Below are 15,598 nucleotides of genomic sequence, written 5' to 3' on the forward strand. Positions count from 1 at the left end.
GTACATCACACCACCATTTTATAATCATTGTGTGAAATGGGAACTGAGTCAGTATGCTGGGCTTTTTTCATGCTTCTCCACTTCCTCTGTAGTGATCCCCTTTTCAGTTCCAGCCACTTCTGCTACCTCCCATCCCCTTGCCTGTACCCTGCCCTTGGCTTGGCTATTCTACAAGGTGGGACCCTTTGTCTGTTGCCTCTTCACATTACCTTCTACATCTTTTTCTCTCTTTCTGCACTTCCCATATCCTTCATACTGGCCTGCTCAAGTCAATCCTCCCTCTGCCCCCAACCAGTCTGCCCTGATCTATCTCCTCCCCACCGCCAGCCAACCTGTCCGAGTTTATAACAGTTGTATGAACACTCAGCTATATGCATGTGAGAATATTTTAATTATAAGTAGGAAGGAGGGAGGGGATAGGAGGTTACATCATGAGACCCCCACTGATTGGGACTCCAGAGGGCCACTCACTCCAGGCAATCACACATTTAAGTCTCACTGAACTCAGTAGGACTTTCGCCTGCATAAGAACTGCTTTCATTATCAACCCACCACCATGGATTATTCCTATTTTAGTGTGAGAAAAGGCATCATTCAACATTTCTCTGTGTCTTACAGGGATTAAATGCAGGGGGAGCACAGCTTTCCTCCTTGGCTAAAATTGGGATGGGGGGGTAGGAGGGAGAGCTGGTTCCTCTTCTCAAGCTAGGGGAACGCTGTTCCCTTACAGTTTATCTATTGTCACTGTCTGAGAAGGGGCTAACCTTGGAGGGGACATGGGCGCATCATGAGGCGCGGTTGCCTGAGAACATTCTACTTCACAGCATGCCACCTTATTGATAGAAACAGGCTATTGATAGTATATTTTTAGTTGCAGGTCTAGCTCAGATACATATTTTCTTGTAATGAATAGATGTTCATAACAGAAACAAAATTAAGCATAACAATATGGTTGATTGTAGAGTCCAGAACATTGGCATTTGACATTTGGAGCCTGGGATCTGAGTTCTGACAAAAGATGAGACAAGTGACAGGAAAAGTGCATCCAAGCAGATGCTATTTATGATCTGTAAATACTGCACGCAGGTTCTTTTTAAAAGTAAATGTTACGTACCAACAGCTATACAATAAAAACCTGATAATGCATGGCCTTGCTACATAATATTTTCTTAATATTGCTGATTTGTCAGCAATTGTGGTAATAGTCACACAGATGTTATGTGATTGCTACTGGGAGGGCGATGTGGTCTGCCTGATCACCACTGGCAGGAGAGGTGACCACAAGACACTATTAAGATGTGGCCCAAATTATGAAGAAGTTTGACAACTTCATATTATAAACATTTGCCCCAACTCCAAATGGTGGATCAAGATTTTAGTTTCCAAATGCATTTTCAATTCTATGTTGTCTTGTGATGCACAGTATTTTAGAAAAGAACAATATGGGGCCCCTACAGCCATTATGTGCATGTAAGTCAACGGGCCTGATGATACTTTCTAGTTCCGGGATGGGCAAACTTTTTGGCCCAAGGGCCACATATACATGGGGAAATTGCATGCAGGGCCATGAATGTATGGCTGGGGCAGAGGGTTGGGGTGCGGGAGGGGTGTGGTGTGCAGGAAGGGACTTAGGGCAAGGGGTTGGGGCACTAAAGTGGTGCGGGGTGTACAAGAGGGCTCAGGGCAGGGGGCTCAGGGCAGGAGGCTGGAGTGCAGGAAGGGTGTGTCAGGGGGCTCAAGGCAGGGGGTTGGAGTGCAGCAGGGGGCTCAAGGTTAGGGGGCTCAGGGCAGGGGGTTGGGTGCAGGAGAGGTGCAGAGTGTACAAGGGGGCAAAAGGCAGGGGGTTAGGGTGCAGGAGGGTTCTGGATGTGGCAGGGGGCTCAGGGCAGGGGGTTGGGGTGCAGCAGGAGGCTGGGGTGCGGGTTTTGGCCCGGCACTGCTTACCTGGAGCAGCTCCAGGGTGGCAGTGGCACGCAGCGGGGCTAAGACAGGCTCCCTGCCTGCCCTGGCCCCACGCCGCTCCCAGAAGTAACCGGCACCACGTCCCTGCAGCCCCTGGGGAAGGGAGGGCAGAGGGCTCCGCGCACTGGCCTCATCTGCGGGTACCTTCCCTAAATTTCCCATTGACCACAGTTCCCCATTCCCGTCCAAGGGAGCTGTAGGGACAGTGCCTGCAGGTGAGGGCAGTGCACGGAGCCCTCTGTCCCCACTCCTCCAGGGGCCACAGGGATTTGGTGCCAGCCACTTCCAGCAGCTGCGCAGGGCCCGCGGCGCCACAGGAGTGGCAATCCCATGGGCTGGATCCAGCCCACAGGCTATAGTTTGCCCACCCCTGCTCTAGTTGATACAACAGTTGAAATCAGGAGTAACTCCTCTGACGTACATGTAAATGAGAGAAGGAGGAGGTCTACTACTACTGCTAATCACTTCAATCTTTGTATGCATATATATTCAATATTCCCCCCATTCCTCCCAGAAAAAAACAATGACAAAGTCAGGTGAAGAGGTACAGACTCTTACCATCATTGTTTACATCTATCTTCTGAAATACCATGTTTGTGAACTCTTCGGGAGTCATACCCTGGTTGCCATTAATAGCTTGGATAGCCTGAAAACACAAATAAAGGAAGAGTTTTCTGGGTTTTCTCCCTCAAACTAAGAAAGGACACGGCAGCAACTGAGGCACTTGGCTGTGACACTTCAGCTTAACAATCCATTTGAGCCACTAAAAGAAACAGCTATGGATTCAAGTAAATCTTCAGTAATGAGGATTGGAAATTTAATTATCATAACAGAGCCTGAAGAATTATAGATCTAATTTACATACCATTAAAGGTCTTGTCAAATCATGTGACACCTCAATTCTGAATCACACTTTAGATTCCACAGCAGGACTTGTATCCTGCCCTAGAGAATTCTATGGTTTGGATGATGCATAATGTTCTATGCAATTTTAAAAAACAACAGCTATATTTTACACAGTGGAATGAACATGGTGAGAATATTTATGTAACTTTTCTGTTGAAGAACAATTTTTTTTTCAGTGATCAAAAATAAATGTCAGACTGATAGCCCTGGATATTGTAGGCCTTTTACTTATCCGCCAATTGAGTTAAACAGAAGCTTCTTTACCCCTTTCTTGTTGGAGGATGGACTTATCCCCAGGAATGAAAATGAAAATTGGTCCCATTCGGTTGCAGTCTTCTCTGCTAAGATTGTCATTTAGTGCCAGTTGTGATGTGATGTAGAAGTATTGCCCACTAATAATGACTGAGACTCCAGTTCCACAATGCACTTGGCAAATGCTTAAGTGATCTCCTGAATCAGGCCTTAGAGTTACTCCTATAGATGTTGATCCACTGGTAAAAGAGAACTGAGGCTATGATATTAGCCCTCTATTTCTGTTTCTAATTAGGGTGACCAGATAGCACGTGTGAAAAATAGGGGTAGGGTGGGGTGAGAGGTAATAGGTGCTGGTATAAGAAAAAAAACCCAAATATTGAGACTGTCCCTATAAAATTGGGACATCTGGTCACCCTCTTCCTAAATCATCTCCAAAGAGATTTTGTTGAATGTTTTAACTCAAATGACTCCTGAATATATGGAGATATACGTATCTTATAGAACTGGAAGGGACCCTGAAAGGTCATTGAATCCAGCCCCCTGCCTTCACTAGCACTGATTTTTGCCCCAGATCCCTAAGTGGCCCCATCAAAGATTGAGCTCACAACCCTGGGCTTAGCAGGCCAATGCTCAAATCATTGAGCTATCCTCCTCCCCCACTCTCAAGTTTATAAATAATAATACAATCTATAAATCCCAAGCATTATATCCAAATATATTTCAGTATATGGGTTATTTGTAATGATTAGCTATTGATTATTTGTTTGTGATTGGTCATGTAAATCTCTTCACTGACTGGATGGCACTTATGAAGAGGCAGAGAGGACTCAGGCATTTCAAAATGCCCGCAAATTTGCAGGCAGTCATAGGAGTATATGTGAGATTTGTTTTCCATGAATATTTTTGCAAACCAAAAAAAGTCATTGGACAAATATTTGCTGATCATGAAGTAGAAAGATTAGCGTTCATCGCTAATCACTGCCACCCAAGATTCAATCTAGCAACAGAGATGAAAAGTCAACACCTCAGGGTAAGTAAAATGCTGTCAATCAAAAAAGTGGGCCTCACTACCACTTTGCTCTCTGTATCAATGGGCTAAAGCCACAAAGTATGGCTCTTTAATTGTAAATGATGCCAACACACTCATTAAATGTATACTCTCAACAAATTTGCTGTGTGATATAACCAGCTATGGATATAGACATTGCCACACTCCTAATGGTACAGAAAAATCTGATGTTAGGGTTTATTATTATTTTTATCTTAAAATTGAAATTTAAAGTGTATCATATCCAGCATCTGCTGTGGGAATCTGACCATGACTGTCCTTGCCTTGAGCTATTTTGTGGGCAATACTTTAATTAATAGCCAGTCTTTAAAAATAGCTATATGAATTAGTCTGCATTCATCTGATCATACTCCAAATTACATTCATTTTTACCATCCTACATGAACCTACTGAAGCTCTGAGTAGAAGGCAGTACACTCTATCATGGGTTAATTGTAGTGTAGTGGTTACAGCAAGGGAGCAGGACTTTATCATTTTACATTCACATCTTAGGTTTACACTGGTTCAGCTTTCCTGTGTAGGGAATACTTATTATTGCACAAAGTGAGTGGTACAGTTAAGCTGATGCAAACCAAAGTGTGGACAATCTTATTTGGCATAAGTGATTTATTTCAGTTTATGTTAAATCAATTGGCAACTGGATTAAGTTGAACTAAAGTAAGACATTCAAACTGAAATAAGAATGTCCACACCGGGGGTTGTGCTGGCTTTAACTCTTGGTTTAAAAAGCTTTGCAATTTAACTCATTGCAATTGCCCTGGTTAGATAAAGGCCAGCTCACAGAGTCTGCGCCTTAGTTTCCCCAGCTACATAAGATGTGTAACACCTATATTAGAGAAGAGTAAGATTCAACATGGAGCCAGAGAGTGATCTGGGCCTGGCAACCTCTCCTCTCCCTCTCTTCAGAGCAGCTCAGAAGTATGAGGTCTAGCAACTTCCCTCTTGCCAACATATGGCTAACCTACCTACCACATCTTGCCTTTCTGGTAGTAGACCTTCAAAGGGTCCCAGCTCTTCTGGAAGATACCAGCCACTCATCGGCAGCAGCAACGAATCATGAGAAGACTTATGTTGAGTCTTCATTTAGATTGTATGCTCTTTGGAGCAAGAACCTTGTCCTACCTGTCTGTAAAGAGTCCTCCTATACTTCTGATTTGTTTTTAAGACAGTTTCATAAGTTTGCAAAGCACCTTAAAGTCATTTTAGATTAAAGGAACTATTTAAATGCAAATTATTATTCATCAGAGTTGGTTGAATGGGGAAATAATTTTGCATATAATTTTTAAATTGTTTGGTTCCCTGAAATTTTCTGAATTTTTATCGAAAATTATATCACAATAATTTGGAGGTTCTTTTACAGCATTTCATTAAATTTACCAAAACTGTATTTGCATACTGATAACTGAGTTTTTAAACAAATGTAACTGCTCTGAATACTATTTCAATAAAAGTTGATATTGTGGAAAATTTCACAAAAATTGAGAAATTGTGATAGCATCATTTTTGTGTGTAAAAAGTTTAGTTTGAGAATAGGCCACTGTTCCATAAAAAACTGGTTCAAAAACGTTGATCAGCTCCATTCATTATGCTGGTACAGGTTTTTTATTCTGTATAGTGCAGTTTATCAAAATCTCTCCACAATAAAGAACTGATTTATAGTATTTCTCTTTGACTCAAGTGGCACACCTGGAGGATAAGGCTTGAAGTAAAATACTCAGATACATATATCTCAACAAGCATAAATAATGGTGAGAACATCTGCAACCAGAAACATTTAGTAAACTGTAGTTGAATCATTGATGTTACATGGCAAATCACTCCGCCAAAGGCAATGTGTTATGTTAAATGGACTTGCTACTGTATATAACTTGCTTACCGTGAATATGCTTAGGAGTTCCTTTTTGTCAATAGAGCCATTTCCATCAGCATCATATAGCTTAAAATACCATTTCAGTTTTTGGTCGATTTTCCCTCGTATAACCAAATTTATTGCGGCTATAAACTCCAAAAAGTCTATAAATCCATCCTAAGGAAGATTAAAAAAATAGTGTTTAACAAGTAAGGTCTGCTTTCATTCTGGCAGCAATCTTGCATAAGCAGGTCATCTAATACAATATAATATAAGCTAATTTATAAAGCACCTTGCTGTGAAAATCTTCCATGGCATTTGAAAAGGATAATACCCAGCTCAGCCTAAATCAATATAGAAAAGAGCCTTAGTACATAGCATATCCTCCCCTGTGAGCTATGGGGCAGCTCTGTGCTAAGCAGCTGATACTGACATTGTCTGGAATGAACTACAGAAAATGGCTTCTCAATATACTTCCATGCCCCAAAGAGGAATTCCAGCAGCCTGTCGCCACTGGTACTAATGATCCAAAATGACGCTCATTAAAATGTGTACCTCCTTTGAAAAAGTGACTGAAAAATGACATCTTCATACCCAGCAGACCTGTTCCCTGTGGTGTTCATGCGGCAAACTCCACCAGTAAAACTGTGTTAGGGTGGGTATCTCCCCTTCTCTTCCCCTCCCCTCATGAATTCTTTGTCCCACCATCGTACTGTTCACCTGCTGTGTCTCCACTCATGTCCCCCAGAGATCCAGAACCCATTCATTTTCTGACTGCTGCCTACTTATAAAGGAACAGTAGTAGTCAGGGGTGGCTCTAGCTTTTTTGCTGCCCCCAAGCACAGCAGGCAGGCTGCTTTCAGCTGCTTGCCTACTCCCCGGTCCCGTGACTTCGGCGTACCCGCCGCCAAATTGCCGCCGAATCCGTGGGACTGGTGGAGCCCCCTCAGAAACACCGCCGAAGGCAGCCCGACTGCCGCCCTCACAGGGACTGGCAGGCCGCCCCCCCGCAGCTTGCCGCCGCAGGCAAGGGGCGTGCTGGTGCCTGGAGCCACGGCTGGTTGTAGTGATACAACACAGAAAGCTTTGAGTATTGCCTCAGCAGCGACTGACAGGACCAGAGCCGGCCAGAGTGCATAAATACCACCACTGCTAGGTAGACTAGCAATTGCAAGACTTTGGAGCGCTGAGGACACAAGCGGGAGATCTGGAGGGAATTTCACTTTGGGGGTAGGGAAAAAGGGCAGCGACTTGATCTCTCAGTGGGAGGTCATTGTTACAGGACATTGGGGCCAAGAATTTAGCTTTAACTATAACTCTGGATATTGTTTATCCACATAAGTGTTCAATCTCTCTTCGACTCCAGCTAACAAATTTTGGAACAGCTATAAAAACCTGATGCTTCAAAATTTAAACCAGTCTCTTACTATTGGATTAGGAAGAGACCTTTGTGGGGGACTGTAGTGAGACAGTGTGGCTCCCCTCCGGCCCAGAGGAGGAAGAGCCCAGCCGGAGGCCAGAGTGGGCTTGGCTAAGGAGCTCTGAGCCCGCCCCTCAAAGGGTCAGACGCCAACCTGGAACTATAAAGGCCGGCCCTCAGAGCTCAGTCAGGCCCCAGCCGCCGGAGAGAGCAGACGTCCTGCAGGGAGTTCGAGACCGGGAAACTCCTGCGGCCCAGGGGAGCCGCCCAGACTGGCCTGAGTTCCCCCGTGTCTGCTACCCGGAGGAGCCCCCGGAGCTTCCCCGCACCCGCTACCTGGAGGAGCCCCCGGAGCTACCCTGGGCCGACTATCCGGAGGAGTTCCCGGACTACCATCCAGCCCTGGCCACGACGAGCCCATGCTCATGGACCCTGCAGAGGCTGACGTTAAGACCCAGGTAGGTCCCTAGGGGGAGTATGGAAGCAGCCCGGGGGCAGCCGACCCCAGTCTGGCTGCAGCCTTACCAGAACCTATGTCAGTGTGTTGCAGCCAGGATCCCCACTGACTGAGCAGTGGGTCATTAGCCGCTGCTAGGGCCCTGGGCTGGGACGCAGTGGAGCGGGAGGGCCTGCGTCCCCCCTGCCATCCCAGTCCGGGGTGGCAGACTCCCCCTCTCCCTGGCCTGCCAAGGCCGAAGCCAGTGTTTTCTGCCCCACTCTGACCTAGGGCCAGGCCTTTAACTGTTATTGTTGCTCAGCCCTGCCTGGCAGGCGATTGCCGCGAGGACTGCCGGGCTAGTTTCTCGCACTCACCGGTGCGTAGTGGGCTGGTGTGGCTCCCTTCATCTCCCCGGAGAGGGTCGAGCCCCAGCCGCACATGTGTACACAGACAATAGCCAACATCTGCCTTGTGACACTGGTAGACCATGCCATGGCCCAGGCCTCACTGAACACTAACAAGTGCATAGCTGGAAACCAGTCTGGCTTACCTGTAGGTTAGTATAGTTAAAATAGATATTAGCGTTATAAAAATGTGTGAAGTGTTTAGACTTTATGGAATGCTTGTGGGATGCTGCATGTATTAATCCTACTTATTATATTGGTAGCCCATACTATAAAAAGTGATACTTAAGTCTTTGCTCCATAACTGTAAAATGTTTGTTCTGAAACTATGTTAACACACCAAATAGGAAAAAAAACTTCACCTAATGCAAAATGCTGGATTTCTAGAGGAGGTATTATCTCCTGCCCGTCAGGAAGGACTACTGAATCCAAATGGTCCATTGTGGAACAAAGACTTTGTTGATTGCTCCCCCACCACCCACCCATGTGCAGAAGTGCTTGTCCTATCAGCTTGGGCTCTAGGGAGGTGGAGATAATAAATCCCTGAGCTGATCAGAGGGCATTAGGGTCTTTTTGGGTATGGCTACACTTGCAGCTGTACAGCGCTGGGAGTTAAACCTGTCTTTGTACAGCTGAGTAGCGAAAGAGCTGCAGTCTGTCCTCACTGACGGCTACCAGCGCACTGTGGTGGCCACATTTGCAGCATCTGCAGCAGCATTGGGAGAGGTGCATTATGGGCAGCTCTCCCAGCATTCAAGTGGCTGCAATGTGCTTTTCAAAAGAGGGGGGTGGAGTGTGACAGGGACCATATTGGAGAGAGAGAGTGGATTTTTGGAGCTGACACTGTGTCAGCTCCCTGCCTTGCAAGTTCCAACCCCCTCCCCCACCCCTCTCTCACTCACTGAAAGCAAACAACAGCTGTTTGTTTTTTTCCTCACAGACCAGATAAGCAGCCACTCTGAAATGGACTCACCCCCTCCCACCATGCTGCTTCTCTCCTCAAGACCCCTCCCTCCTCCTCTCTTCAAGCAAACACTAGCTGTGGGAGTTCCAAAGGGAGCCCCCCTGCCTCTGCTCATTCACAGCAAGCAGGAGCTATGTTTTATTTTTTTGATAAGCAGCTCCCGGAGCCTGGAGTTCACAACAAAACAAAGAGAAAGCTTTTAGGAAGCTTCTGAAGGTCAGTAACAGAGTACTAAGATTATTCCCTGTATACACGGGCACCCCAGCGCAGCAGCAGCAGCTCTATTCTCTTTATTTCTCTCGGGGAGGTGGAGTACAAGCAGCGCTGCAGCCATGGAGATATAGCGCTGTATGTGCCTCGCCAATGTGGACGGGGAGTGAGCTGCAGTGCTGTAAAGCCACCAACAGTGCTGTAACTCTCAAGTGTAGCCAAGGCCTTTGTGCTGTCTGGACTCTGAGGCCACGTCTACACTACGGGATAATATCGAATTAGCTAAAATTGGTTTCATAAAACTGATATTATAAAGTCGATTGTGCGCGTCCACATTAGGCACATTAATTCAATGGTGTGCATCCATGGTCCAAGGCTAGTGTCGATTTCTGGAGCGGTGCACTGTGGGTAGCTGTTCCGTAGCTATCCCATAGTTCCCTCAGTCTCCCCCCGCCCCTTGGAATTCTGGGTTGAGAGCCCAGTGCCTGATGGGGCAAAAATCATTGTCGCGGGTGGTTCTGGGTACAGCCTCACCCCTCCCTTTGTGAAAGAGCAGACAACCGTTTCGCGCCTTTTTCCCTGGGTGAACTGAGCAAACGCTATAGCACACCAAGCATGGACCCTGCTCAGATCAGTAACGCTATCGTGGATGTTGTAAACACCTCGCGCATTCTCGTGCTGTCTATGGTGAACCATGAACTGCAAAGGCAGGAGAGGAGGAGGCAGCTATGGCAGCTACGGCAGCACGGCGACGAGAGCGATGAGGACATGGACACTGAATTCTTCCTAACCGCGGGCCCCTGCGTTTTGGAGCTACTGCTGGTAATGGGGCAGGTTCTACACATTGAACGCCGATTTTGGGCGCGGAAAACAAGCACAGACTGGTGAGACCGCATAGTTTTGCAGGTGTGGAAGATTCGCAGTGGCTGCAAAACTGTCGCATGCGTAACGGCACTTTCTTTGAACTTTGTGACTGCTTTCCCCTGCCCTGAAACGCCATAATACTAAGATGAGAGCAGCCCTCACAGTAGAGAAGCGAGTGGCAAGCCCTCTGGAAGCTTGGCAACACCAGACAGCTACCGTCAGTCGGGGAATCAATTTGGAGTGGGAACAATCTACTTGGGGTGCTGTTGATGCAATAGCCAAATCGTTAAGCTGCTGCTACGAAAGGTGTGACTCTGGGAAACGTGCAGGTCTATAGGCTGGCTTTTCTGCAATGGGATTCTCTAACTGTGGGGGGGCCATAGATGGACCCCATACCCTATCTTTGCCCAGAGCACCCAGTACATAAACTGCAAGGGTTACTTTTCAATGGTGCTGCAAGCACTGGTGATCACAAGGGGCGTTTCACCAACATCCACGTGGGATGGCCGGGAAGGTTCACGACGCTCGCGCTTCAAAAGCACAACTTTGTTTAAACGGCTGCAGCAAGGGATTACTCCCAGACCAGAAAATAACAGTTGGGGAGTTAGGATGCCTGTAGTTAATCCTGGTACCCAGCCTACCCCTTGATCCATAGCTCTCATAAGCCATACACAGGCAAGCCTGGACAGTGGTCAGGACTGTTTTAACTGCAGGGTGAGCAAGTGCAGATGGTTGAGAAGTGCATTTGGGTCGTTAAGGGCACTGGCGAACATTACTTACTTCGCTCAGACCTCAGCGAAACCAATGTCCCATTTGTTAATGCTGCTTGCTGTGTGCTCCACATCTCTGTGAGAGTAAGGGGAGACATTTATGGGTGGTGGGAGGTTGAGGGCAAATCACCTGGCTGCGATTTGAGCAGCCAAACACCAGGGCGATTAGTAAGAGCACACCAGGAGCGGTGCGATCCGCAGAGGCTTGAAACGAGTTTCAGCCGCGTGCCAGGATCATGGTGTGACTGCTGTGTTTGTTTCCCATTGATGAAACCTCCCCCTTGATGACTAATCCTGTAAGCCAACCACCCTTCCCTTGCTTATAGCTGCTGAAGGAAAATAAGTCAGTAATGGTTAAAAATCTGTATTCTTTGATTAAAATCATTCCAGTTTCATTTAAAAATCATGTATTCTTTATTAAAAGGCGATTCCCTGTAAGCAACCACCTGCCCCTTTGATGTATTCTTATTTAAAGGTAATTATAAAAAGAGGCAGAGATACTTATCAAGGTATCCCTGCCTGCTGTGTGTTGGGAGTAGGATAGGAGGGAAGGAAAAGGGCCATTAAGCAATTTCAACGTATGACACCCTTTTGGTGGACTGTCCACGGGGTGGATTGGCGCGGGTGCAGAAACGCTTCCCCATGCTCTTACACATCTGGGTGAGGAATATGGAACATGGGTAGGTTGAGGGGTTACACAGGGCCTGCAGCAGCACTCTGTGACCCCCGCTGCTCTTCCTGAAGTACAGCCATGCGTCGGGGACTATCAGTTTGATCACGCAGCAGCTCCAGCGTGCATCCCGCCACCGCTGATTTCCTGCTACACCTTCTGATCTTCTCTCCTACACTCTCATCTTGAGTGTCTCTCCTATCCTCCCGTTCTACATGCATCTTTCTGTACTGTGCTAGCCGTCCTTGCCTCTTCTGATGACTCATTTCACTATGGGGTTACTTCCATGATTTCTGATGAACATTTCTCTCGCGCTCTCTGCCTCTCTGGCCTTATCTGAGCGTATACCTGCCTCAGGGATGGGTCGGGAGGCTGGACAGTGTGCAGCTTGCATGAGGAGGGAAAAGGGAGAGAAGTAGTAAAAAGATACATTTAACAGGAACAAATGCTTGTACATCTTTCACAGTGATAACACTATCCACCTTAAATAGCATCATTGATTTCACTACAAAGGTTTTGCATTTTGCTCATTTAATAGTGCAAGTGCCTGGGCTCTGGTGTGATGCAGATCTCACAGCACGCAGTCCAGCATCATAGATTCAGCTGTCTCCATGCCGGCCATGGTAAGGCTTTAGTTTGACTTCTGAGCCTTTCATATACACAGTGCACCTAACCATGCCGTTTCCCTGTTAAAAGACCAGCAAACCCAACCCCCCCTCTTCCCCTCCCCCCACCACATGTCTGCTATCAGTAGATCACCTGGTAATACATCCCCTTGCTTCTTCCCCGCAGCCCCCGCATGCCATGGTGGAGCTGGGAAGATTCCTGCTCGCCAAACGCAGAACAGCTCAGCGCTATTCCTTCACCACAAGCCCTGATAGCAAACAACTCATTAAAAAACGCTTTGTTTTAAACGCAAGGTTTGATATTTGCAAAGTACATCCAGATGGTCGCGTTGCCGGCTTCGCACTGTCCGGGCTAGACTGGTTTGGGTGGACTGGGAGGTATATTCTGGGGCACAAAAATCTTCCTGGCGTGTGGGCTACGGCAGTGCTGTGTGCTCTCAGCACAGTCTGTCCCCGTACTTCCTCTTCCCCCCGCGAATCCTCATCCAATGGTTTGATATACAACCCGACTCCATGAACTCACGGCAGGGGTGGGTATGGTCTCGCAGCCCCTACCGAATTGCATGCCAAGCTCACATAGAAAGCGCATGTATTTGCACCTTGACCCAGACCTTTCTTGCTATCTGCGTATTCTGGTATTGCCTGTGGGTCTGCAGGCTCCTTAACACTTTACTCTCGCAACTGCACTTGAGTCCTCTCTGGCCTTTCTCCGCCAGTAGAGCTTTGACAATTCTTTCAAATATTTTTCAATTTTCGTCTTGTCCGACACGCAATGTTCTGTTAGCACTTGAATCCTATGCCCTATATACGATCAGGTCGGAGTTACCTCTTGTCGGTCCATGCTGTGTGCTCTTTTTGCGATTCTCAGGGAGACTTGCATTACCTCTGATGAGCCTGGTTGGTCACCCTGTGCTGGATCAGGCTCCACCGGGCCCTGTACTGGAGTTGGCCATGGCCCAACAGGAAATTGAATTCAAAAGTTCGCGGGGCTTTTCCTGTTTACCTGGCCAGTGCCTCTGAGTTCTGATTGCTGTTCAGAGCGGTCAGTGGTGCACTGTGGGATACCTCCCAGAGGCCAATAACGTCGATTTCTGTCCACACTAACCCTAATCCGATATGTTTACATCGATTTTAGCGCTACTCCTCTCGTCTAGGAGGAGTATAGAAATCGATATAAAGTGCTCTTTATATCGATATAAAGAGCGTTGTAGTGCGGACAGGGGCAGCGTTAAATCGATTTAACGCTGTTTAAATCGATTTAACGGCGTAGTGTAAACCAGGCCTCAGGGACATAGATTCCTAAACATTAGCAAGACATCCCCAAGCTGCTTGGCTTGGGTTAACCACAAATGACATAAAAGCTTGGTTATAGAAGCTTCTGTTAACTTTTGAATTTGAGATTGTATCTCATTTGTGTGTGTGTGCGCTTACCTGCTTTAACCTTGTAAATAACTCTCACTACTTTTTCCTAGTTAACAAACCTTTAGTTAGCTTGTTACAGGATTGGCTACAAGCCATGTCTTTGGTGTGAGATCTAGGGTGCCAATTGACCTGGGGTAAGTGACTGGTCCTTTGGCACTGGGAGTAACCTGAATATTTTGTGATCTTTTGTGTAAAAGGGACAATCTGTCATTGAGTCAAGCTTGCCTGGGTGACAAGATACACACAGTCCCCTTGGGCATTCTGTTCTGGCTCCACGTTAAGACAGTATAGTGCCTGAGGAGTTTACACTTGTTACTTGGCTCATGAACCACTCCGGACAATATGGAACACCTACTGCAACATTTTGTGCCCCTTCTTTGAAGCATGTAATGCTGGCCACTCTGGGACACTAAATGGTCCACAGATCTGATCCAGTTTGGTAGTTTCTATGATATGGAGCAGTGCTGAATATGGAGAAAGCGAAGCAGAATTTGAAGGGGAATTTACTCCAGTCATATTTCAATCACATATCAAAAATTCACAGTTGGGTAATTTTCTTTTGATCTTCCTCTAGGGTCTGAATCATAACGCTTTGAAGGATCTGACCAATATTCAGGTTAATAATAAAAGAGAGGCAGTATTGCAAGGACTGCCTGGGTATTTAAGAGGTTATAATTTGTAATTTATAGTATCAGAGGGGTAGCCGTGTTAGTCTGGATCTGTAAAAGTGGCAAAGAGTTCTTTGGCACCTTATAAACTAACAGATGTATTAGAGCATGAGCTTTCGTGGGTGAATAGCCACTTCGTCGGACCGTTGCATCTACCCCTCTGATTCTCGTAGGTGGTGGCTGTCAGTTCTTATAGTCTATTAAAATCCTTTCTTGTTTCTTCTCCAAAACGAAACATATATATAAAATGTGAGAGGCAAGAACAATAAGAGTTGTGAAAATGTACCTTCTGTCTCTGGTCTATAATTCAGCTGCTTGAAGACAAACAACATAAGTCAATTAAGACCTCTGGGAATCACAGCTATGAATGAGCTCAAGGTGCTCAGAAACTGTTTTTAACCTTGCCAAGCTGGCCACAACCAAAGGTTGCAAGATTAGATCTACCCTGACTGGCTAACACAGACCCTTATTCCAATATGGTGTGAATAATTTTCTGGTCCAGGAAAAGGCATGCCCAAAATGTGAGATGGAGCTACCTGGATCCCAGTGTCTTGTAGTGATAGAGACTTTTCCATTAACTAGTGGAATTATTTTTACTGGTGTAATATAGATAAGAATATGGAGCTTAGTATTTACATCCTTCCAATAATCATATAAAGATAGATTCTTCATTCATTGTTAGGGGATAAACAGATTGTCAGTGAAATTTGCCAGCGCTTGCATGAAGGTGTTAAGACCAAGCCTGATACCAAACCTGACAATATGAAATTGGACACCTTTCCAGAATTTGATATGTCATATAGCACAACCTCTTGTATATGCTTCTTTGGACAGTGTCCAGTCTCCATGGCAGTATCATGCCCACATCAGTTTGAGTTTTGATTTTTCAAGTGTGATTTCATGAAACAATCTATAAAAAGCTTTACTGAAACCCAGATTTATTATACTGAGCGCATGACCTTCTTCCTCCAATTTTATAATTCGATTAAGAAAGTGATAAGATGTGTCTGGCACTGTTGCTTTTGAGAAGTTCATGCTGCTTATTTCTCATGGAACTACAGATAAACTTTAGGCTTACTCAGCAACTATTACCAGGATCT

General features: G+C 46.1%; 1 protein-coding gene across 1 annotated transcript in view; it reads right to left on the reverse strand.

The window, feature by feature from the left end:
* Positions 1 to 15,598, reverse strand: part of GUCA1C (guanylate cyclase activator 1C) — a 44,839-nt gene that overhangs the window by 3,367 nt on the left and 25,874 nt on the right. Inside the window, exons 2-3 of the mRNA XM_032765235.1 lie at positions 6,069 to 6,218; positions 2,521 to 2,608 (exon numbers count right to left, since the gene is read on the reverse strand). Of these exons, the coding sequence (XP_032621126.1) occupies positions 2,521 to 2,608; positions 6,069 to 6,218 (238 nt within the window). The remainder of the gene's footprint in view (positions 1 to 2,520; positions 2,609 to 6,068; positions 6,219 to 15,598) is intronic.

The sequence above is a fragment of the Chelonoidis abingdonii genome, chromosome 1 (assembly GCF_003597395.2).
Source record: "Chelonoidis abingdonii isolate Lonesome George chromosome 1, CheloAbing_2.0, whole genome shotgun sequence".
In the NCBI taxonomy this organism is placed as follows: domain Eukaryota; kingdom Metazoa; phylum Chordata; order Testudines; family Testudinidae; genus Chelonoidis; species Chelonoidis abingdonii.